The sequence below is a fragment of the Dipodomys ordii genome, unplaced genomic scaffold (genome assembly GCF_000151885.1).
Source record: "Dipodomys ordii isolate 6190 unplaced genomic scaffold, Dord_2.0 Scaffold45, whole genome shotgun sequence".
In the NCBI taxonomy this organism is placed as follows: Eukaryota; Metazoa; Chordata; class Mammalia; order Rodentia; family Heteromyidae; genus Dipodomys; species Dipodomys ordii.
In genome coordinates, this window is record NW_012267261.1 from 11,532,689 (window position 1) to 11,541,379 (window position 8,691).

At 42.4% G+C, this 8,691-nt stretch overlaps 1 protein-coding gene across 1 annotated transcript; it reads left to right on the forward strand.

Annotated features, from left to right (window-relative positions):
* The first annotated feature begins 5,128 nt into the window (after positions 1–5,128).
* On the forward strand, positions 5,129–7,132 carry Wdr5b (WD repeat domain 5B). Its single transcript, XM_013019367.1, has 2 exons — positions 5,129–5,326; positions 5,358–7,132. Exon 2 carries the CDS (start codon positions 5,383–5,385, stop codon positions 6,367–6,369), a length of 987 nt encoding a protein of 328 aa, XP_012874821.1. The 5' UTR covers positions 5,129–5,326; positions 5,358–5,382; the 3' UTR covers positions 6,370–7,132.
* Positions 7,133–8,691: the final 1,559 nt, after the last annotated feature.

The following is an 8,691-nucleotide window of genomic DNA, read 5'->3' on the forward strand; positions in this document are numbered from 1 at the left end:
TCCTGCCCGGGCTGGCTTTGAACCGCGATCCTCAGATCTCAGCCTCCTGAGTAGCTAGGATTACAGGCGTGAGCCACCAGCGCCCGGCAGGCAAGCCCTTTTTGTGGACCATTCTTCCGTGAATCTTATCAGCCTTAAAATAATGCCATTGGGCTGGGAGGATGTGGCCTAGTCGTAGAGTGCTTACCTAGCATGCATGAAGCTCTGGGTTCCATTCCTCAGTACAGAAAAAGCTATAAGGAGCACTGCAGCTCAATCAGTAGAGTTAGCCTTGAGCAAAAGAAGCTCAGAGACAGTGCCCAGGCCCTGAATTCAGTTCCCAGGCCTGGCAAAAAAAAAGCCATTGGGTGTTAGTTTAGCTTACATAGTCTGATCTGTAGGACCACCCAGCCATCCATATTTTCATTTCTGCAGTCTATAATTTGGTACTAGATAGTCCAACAGAGGTTAAAAAAAATGTACAAGTGGCCAGGCACCAGTGGCTCATAGCTGTAATCCTAGCTACTCAGGTGTCTGAGATCTGAGGATTCCTGTTCAAAGCCAGCCCAGGCAGGAAAGTCTGTGAGAGTCATCACCAACTGACAATCAGAAAACTGGAAGTGTTGCTGTGGCTCAAGTGGTAAGCATTTGCCTTGAGCTGAAGAGCTGAGGGACAGTGTCCAGGCCCAGAGTTCACCCATGACCTACCCTCCCCCCCCAAAAAAAATGCACAAGTGATTGATTTTGAATTGAGTAATAAAATGGCTAATGTCTACCCATTGAATGTTTGACACAGAAAAGGAAAAGCTTCAAAATGAAAGAATTGCTAGAAAGCAGTGCCTTGGATATAAATATGACAGCCTGTTTTTCCCTAAAGGATTGTCCCATGATCATCTCCCTTTGTATTTGTTACTTAGTATTTCTGCTTACCTCAGTCATCTTGACAACTCTGTCCTTTTCTAAATGTTCTGATACTAATTTGGAATGGTGGTAATGGCCATGGGTGAGTGCCTTGCATAGAATAGAAATCTATATATAATAGACATAAAATGAGTAACAAATGGTGAAATGTACATCTCTATTATAAGGGATTATTGATTCCAAAAAAAAAGTTCCAACAGACTAAGTTCCTTGAAAGCTAGATTAACAATTATTAACATATGTGTCTCAGCCTTTTAAGTGTTTTATGTATAGTCAGAAGACATAATGTTTACAAAGCAAACATTTGTCACAGAAGAGCTTTTTTTGAAAAAACAAACGTCTAGCCCAGTATGGGTGGATCACACTTGTAAAGCTATCCCGGAGGCTCAGATCTAAGGATCATTATATGAAGCCAGACCAGACAGACATATCTAAGACACGTATATCCAGTTAACCACAAAAGCCAGAAATAGAGGTTTGGCTCAAGGGCCAGCCTTGAATGGAAAAGTTAAGAGTAAACTCCAACAAGGCCCAGTACCAGCCGGTACACATAGGGAATACATCCTATAGATATAATACATAATCAACTTTGTGCTTAATGTATACCAAAAATATCTCCATCTCTCCTGTCATTTTAAAATCAACAAACTCTTACTAGCTATATCAACTGATGTGGAAGCATGTCGTTAGAATGTGAGACAGGGATTATTCATTTTTATACAGCATAAGAACACTTTACCCATATCTCCAGTTAACTTCAGACAAGTAGAAACAAAAATAAGGTTTATTTCTTCGTTCCAATGATTGCTTCATGATTTTTTTCCAATTTTTTTTGGGGGGTCGGTATGGGGCTTGAACTCTGAGCCTGGGCGCTATCCCTCAGCTCTTTCAGCTCAAGGCGAGCGCTCTACCACTTGAGCTGCAGCACCACCTCCGGTTTTCTGAGTAGTTTATTGGAGACAAGGGTGTCATGGACTTTCCTGCCCGGGCTGGCTTTGAACCGAGATCCTCAGATCTCAGCCTTCTGAGTAGGATTACAGGCATGAGCCACCAGCGCCCAGCTTCCTAAAAGAATCTTAAAGCAAACTCCTGTTTCATCTATAATACACAATGGCTGGGTTTACAAATTCACTAAATAGCTTGGATGACTTGCTCTTGTTCATTTGCCTTTAGAAAGTAATTTCTTTTTTTCAAACCTGTATGGTAATTTCTGTGATGGTGGATGGTTTGCAAAGAATAAAATTATATTTCTGTCCTCAGCTTGAGGAAGCTGAGGATCACTGCCTTGCCTGCCATTTGGGCTTAGCATTATTGAAATTCAGTGATGGGTAAGGATAAATGAGAAGTCAAGAAGAACAACGGAGAGGGAATTGTGCAAAGTTTGAGATGCCTGAAGTGTACCCTGAAGTATCCCAGTTTGGATGATGTGTATGGCCACTTAGTATTTAGTCCACCTAGATTTCATAATTTGCTAGAGGTCTAAAGAAGCTTAAATGTACAAAGTTTTATTATGCTTGATTTTGAAAACTGATTTGGTAGTCCTTAATGCAAATGCATGAATCCTAGGCCTGGCTAGCTCTGGCACACCTATTAAAACATTTTTTTAGGTTGTGGCTCATACCTGTAACCCCAGCTTTTGTAAAGCAAGAGTTCTGGGGAGAATTGTGGTTTGAGGCTGTACTATGCAAAATGTTAGACCCCCATCTCAATAAGATAGGCCTGGTATGTGCCTGTAATTCCAGTAGAAGGCAAAAATAGGACCATGGTATAGGACAGACTCAACAACAAAAATCCCTGCTAAACCCTGTGGTGAAAATTAAAAAAAGAGCTAGAGGACTGGCTCAAGTGGTTGAACACTTGCTTAAGCAAGTGCAGTGCTGTGCTTTGACTTCATACCAGTACCATTCCCACAAGAAATTTTGTGCATTGGAAAATTTTGTGTTAAAACTTTTCACTTAAACTTTACTGAGAGGCAAAGGGCAGAAAGTGTTGAACTTGAAAAATATTAAAAAAAATAGTATGGAAAATTCAAATGGTTTTTACAGGGAGGCTATCTGGTGAAAATTATGGCCAGCAAAATTAGATATTGTAGCCAGGTGCTGGTGGCTCATGCCTGTAATCCTAACTACTCAGGAGGCTAAGATATGAAGCCAGCTCAAATGTCCTGCCTGTGGGACTGGAATCTCCAATTAACCACCAAAGCATCATAAGTAGAGCCGTGATCCAAGTTGTAGAGTGCTATCCATGAGCAAAAGTGCCCAGAGACAGTACCCAGCCCGAGTTCAAGCCCCAGGACTAGCACCGAAATAACAAAAATACTTAGACATAAAGAAGTTGATTTTTTTCTTGGGGGGGGGGTTGGTCGGTCGTGGGGCTTGAACTCTGGTCCTGGGCGCTGTCCCCTCAGCTCTTCAGCTCAAGGTGAGCACTCTACCACTTGAGCCACAGCACCACTTCTGGTTTTCTGGTGTTTTATTGGAGATAGGGTCTCATGGACTTTCCTGACCAGGCTGACTGTGAACCGCGGTCCTCAGATCTCAGCCTCCTGAGTTGCTAGGATTACAGGCGTGAGCCACCATCGCCTGGCTGAGAAGTTGATTTTGATTATATTCAAATTTTGGAGAAAACGAAAAAAGTGTGCAGATTCCTAGCACACGTTCTTAAATTCTGTGTACCACCTCCTCACTCGTGTGTGAATTTTATAGTGGATATAAACATACTCCATCACCAACTCCCCATTCTGAGGCCTCTTGTCTGTTTTTTCTCTTTAGTTTCCTGAACTCCCCACCAAATTTACACGAATCCAAATTAATGGGTAAAGGGAAGGGGGAAAGGGGGTTTTAAAATAGCAATAACATATTGGAAGGAAAGTTTTCTCCCATGTTACTGAGTTTCCTACGGTTGACTTATGTTTAGGTGCACTGATTGTGCCTGTTGTACCTTATAAGGTAATTAAAGCTTTTACATCTGTAAGTACATAATAGGAACACAGTGAGATCCCTGTGTCCATGGGGGTGAGAGTGAGCTGAATGGTGTTGGGAATGAAGCCAGTGATTGCTAGGCAAGTGCTCTACCCCCTGAGCTATGCTCCCAAACCAATAGGTTTTACTTCTTGACTGGAAAACAATTTAATTGCCTTCTAACTTGAGCTTATCTGCAGGCAACAGCAGACCCTTTATGCCTCTTTGATACTCTGGCAGTCCATCACAAGGACAGAAGATCAATTTCAGTTTCTAGTTTTTCTTGGGTAAACCTGACAATGGTTTCTGTACTTCATGACAACTATTTTATAATTAGGGAAAGTGCAAAGCCTCGGTTAAGAGTGACATCCATTTCTTACCGCTCCCTTTCTGCCTCCAGCACCTTTTGAACTCCCTATGTATAGTCTAGGTTATAAAGGCTAAACGTTTGTCTCATTTCTTATGGCATAGCACTGTGCTTGTCTGGCTTTTTGCCGGAGGTGCAAGGCCTACCCTTGCTGACTACCCAGGGTGTACAGATCTGAGCTACCCGCACCAGCGGCCCTGCACTTTTAAAAGACCCAATTCTTGACCCTTTCTAAACCTTTGCAAAGAAAACTTTTAAACAAGAACTCTTAATTAAAAGTTGGACAGAAATTCGGCCCCATTCCCCTTCGCTGCCAGGCTTAACAAAACCAAGGCTACTTCGGAGGCTCCAGAGCCGACTTGGGCGGCACTTGTGAAAGGCCTGCAGCCGGGACCCTTCGCCTTTAAGGGGTGGGCCGATTGCTGCGGCGACGGGGAGGCAGCGCGTGCATCCCTTTGCCAAGACAGTTCCGAAAGGAAGGCGTGATATTTCATATAAAGACCCGCCGCTTCCTGCGGCAGCCAGCTCTGAAGAAGAAAGGTCGCCCAGTCGCCCCACTCTACGTGGAAGGATTTAGGAATATGCGGCGAAAAGAATCCGCGGACAGAACCGGAAGTAGTTAGGGCGGCTCCGGTTGCGCAGGCGCAAGAACGCACGTCCTATTGGTGGTTTGGGTGCAGAGGCGCCGAGGAGGATCCCTTTGCGCATGCGCGCTGCAGCTCTTCCTGTTGCGTTGGAATGACGTCGTCGAACCGTCCCTCTAGTGTTTTCCTAGATGCCTGCGTCCCCGGACTCCATTTCTGGTAGCTACACGAGTTTTCCCTTCACCGTCGAACACCTGCTAGGAGCAGTGCTTCGTCCATGCTGAGTACCGAGCGGCTTTGGTAGGGTCGCTCTGTGGAGACAGTCCCCGTCCCCCCGCACCGGCGCCGCTCAGATGATCCACAGACCCAGCTCCGTCCCTTACAGATAGCCGACAGGGTCGTCTTGATGATAGTCTCACGCCTAAAAAGGGCGGGGGGAGTGAGCCCGCTGTCGCTGCCGATCCAGAAGTTACACAAAGCTGTGCTTTAAGCTTTTTAATCTGATGTTTTTTCATCTGTGAGGTTCAAGGCTGGACGCCTGAGGAACCTACTGTCTTGGAGCTTCAGGGTCATGGCAAGGAAGGAGCCAGGAAATGAAGCTCAGTTGGCGTTCTCGTCAGCCAGTCAGCGCCAAGAAGTACCTAAAAAAACAAACTATGCTCTCAAAAATACACTAGTGGGGCACGGGGCCGCAGTGTCTTCGGTTAAGTTTAGTCCTAATGGAGAATGGCTGGCAAGTTCTTCTGCTGATAAACTCATTATAATTTGGGAAGCATATGATGGAAAATATGAAAAGACACTATATGGTCACAATCTGGAAATATCAGATGTGGCCTGGTCATCAGACTCCAGTTGTCTTGTTTCTGCTTCAGATGATAAAACTCTAAAGATATGGGATGTGAGAACTGGAAAATGTCTGAAGACACTGAAGGGACACAGTAATTATGTTTTCTGCTGTAATTTCAATCCACCGTCCAACCTGGTTGTTTCAGGATCTTTTGATGAGAGTGTGAAAATCTGGGAAGTGAAAACAGGAAAGTGCCTCAAGACTTTGTCTGCTCATTCGGACCCAGTTTCTGCTGTTCATTTTAACTGTAATGGGTCATTGATAGTGTCAGGTAGCTATGATGGTCTCTGTAGAATCTGGGATGCTACATCAGGTCAATGTTTAAAGACACTTGTTGATAATGATAACCCCCCTGTCTCTTTTGTAAAATTTTCCCCAAATGGTAAGTACATTCTTACTGCAACTTTGGACAACACTCTTAAATTGTGGGACTACACTAGAGGAAGATGCCTGAAGACGTACACTGGTCATAAGAATGAGAAATACTGCATATTTGCTAATTTTTCAGTTACTAGTGGAAAGTGGATTGTATCTGGTTCTGAGGATAACCTGGTTTACATTTGGAACCTCCAGAGTAAAGAAATTGTACAGAAATTACAAGGTCATACAGATGTTGTGATTTCAGTAGCTTGTCATCCTACAGAAAACATCATTGCATCAGCAGCCTTAGAAAATGACAAAACAATTAAACTGTGGATAAGTGAGTATTAAGGTCTTTGGAAATCAAGTGCTAAAGCCAAGTTGGCAAAATACTTAGATGTTTGAAAACATGATTTCTCTGAATTTTGAAGCGGTTTTGTATTTCTTTTTAAATTAGCATTTTGTTGTAAGATTTTTGAGACTCAGAATTTACAAAATGAGATGGCTTCTGTAGCAATCGTGACGCTTGTTGGGCTCTCTCTGGACAGTTTCCAGTTCTGTTCCTCTGAGTTAATCCTAGCAGGTTGTTGTACTAGGAGTATTTGGAAGTAAGGTTGAGAAGATGGGATGACTGAGGGGATCATGTGAGTTTGCAGATTGTGGTCAGATGAATAAGCACATAACCCTTGGTTGGTAATGCCAGGATTGAAGGTACATGTCATATGATAGCATCACTCTTGGTGCTATTCTACATGATGGGATTCAAAAGTCTGTGGAATCAAGTCTGCCAGCCTGGTGAGACTGTTATAGTTAGGTTCATTCAAAGATTAAGAATGACCTCTAAATACCTTACTAGGCTGGGTTGTACTATCTTACAATTTTTTAGAGAAACTACATGTCTTGAATGATTAAGAATGCTCTCTTTTAGGACATAGTGACGCTCAAACTCAATTCAGAAATCACAAACACCATTACTGCCTGCTTCCCACCTCAACAGACAGCTAAATTGAGTTTTCCTGCTCTTTATAGCTTCTATTGTAAAGTTGAAAATGCATGTTTGCCAATCTATATTGTAATGATTTCATGGGCCATGTTTCCTATTAATAAATTTTGCAATCAGGAAATATATTACCTTTTTTGTTTTCTTCTTTTTGGTATTGAATATTGAACCCATGACCTTGCCCATGGTTAGGCTTTATTTATTTTTTTTGTAACAAACAATGTCATGAACTGTCTGGGCTGTCCTCAAACTCCAAGATCTTGCTTCCATAGTAACTGTGATTAAGGCTTACAACACCAGCCCTGGCAGAAAGTATATCTGAATTGTCTTTGTATTCTTGGTTTTTGTGTAAAGAATAGATTTAAATTTGATTAATGATTCAACTTTATTCCTTACCTGCTTTAGTAATGAAGACCTCAAACCATTATTGTATTGATTAAAAGCCCTACCCTCAAATACTAACTTCATTCACACAGGGCTTTCACAGGAAATATAAAGAATTATCCTTTAGCCAAGGACACCCAATAAACAGGTATAGTCACTGAAGGAAACAAAGCAAAACTGTGATCATGAAGTTTTATCTGCTAGCCAGGAGCTACAGCTGAAGCCAAGGCCATTCAATGAAGACTAGTCTTCACCATATACTGTTAACAAACTGCTTACGCCAAAAGAATAAAGCTTGACTCTTCTTTCACTTATGAAAATGAACTGAAAATAGACCACAGACCTAATGTAAGACGTAAGCCAAAACAAAACTCTTGGAAGGAAACATAAGATTAAGGTTTCTTAGATACTACACCAAAAGCATGAATAAAAGAAAACCTGGGTGCCGGTGGCTCACAATATTTAATCCTGATCACACATTTATTTCAAACTTTCCAGGAATTTAATATTCCGAGGAATATTAAAAGAAGTTTGAGAGACTCCATCTCCAACTGACTTAATAAAACACCCGGACTAACCAGGTATCGGTCTTTCACACCTGTAATCCTAGCTATTCAGGAAGTTGATATCAGAGAATTAGGTTCAAAGTGGCAGAAAATTAGGTTCAAAGTGGCAAACTAAACCATCAAAAATCTGGAAGTGGAGGTGTGGCTCAAGTGGTAGATGAACAATGTGAGTAAAAACATGGAGCAAGAAGGTGTATCCCGGGGCTGGGAAGGTGGCTCAGTGGCAGAGCGCTTGCCTTGCATGCATGAGGCCCTGGGTTCAATTCCTCAGCACCACATAAGCAAAAAGAAAAAAGCCGGAAGTGGCGCTGTGGCTCAAGTGGTAGAGCGCTAGCCTTGAGCTGAAGAGCTGAGGGACAGTGCCCAGGCCCAGAGTTCAGGCCCCATGACCAGACCCAAAAACAAAACAAAGAAGGTGTATCCCTGAAGTTCAAGTACCCAACTCAGCATGTATGCATACACACACAACACACACACACACACACACACACAGAACTAGAAGTCTGGCTCAAGTAGTAAAGCTCCTGCCAGGAATAAGCAAATTTGAATAACATAAGGCACTAAGTTCAGGCCTCTGAATTAAGAAAAAAAATAAAATCTAACGTTGTGAGAAGACATGTACTAATAAAGTATGATTGCTAAAAGGCAGATACATAAGTTATGTTGGAAGAAGTAGGATCAGTTAGGAACAAGTCTAAAATTATAGCCAAGAAGTTTATATTT

Bases quoted from the DNA above. Each gene is read 5' to 3' on its own strand.
- Wdr5b (XM_013019367.1), top strand. From the start codon at position 5,383: ATGGCAAGGAAGGAGCCAGGAAATGAAGCTCAGTTGGCGTTCTCGTCA.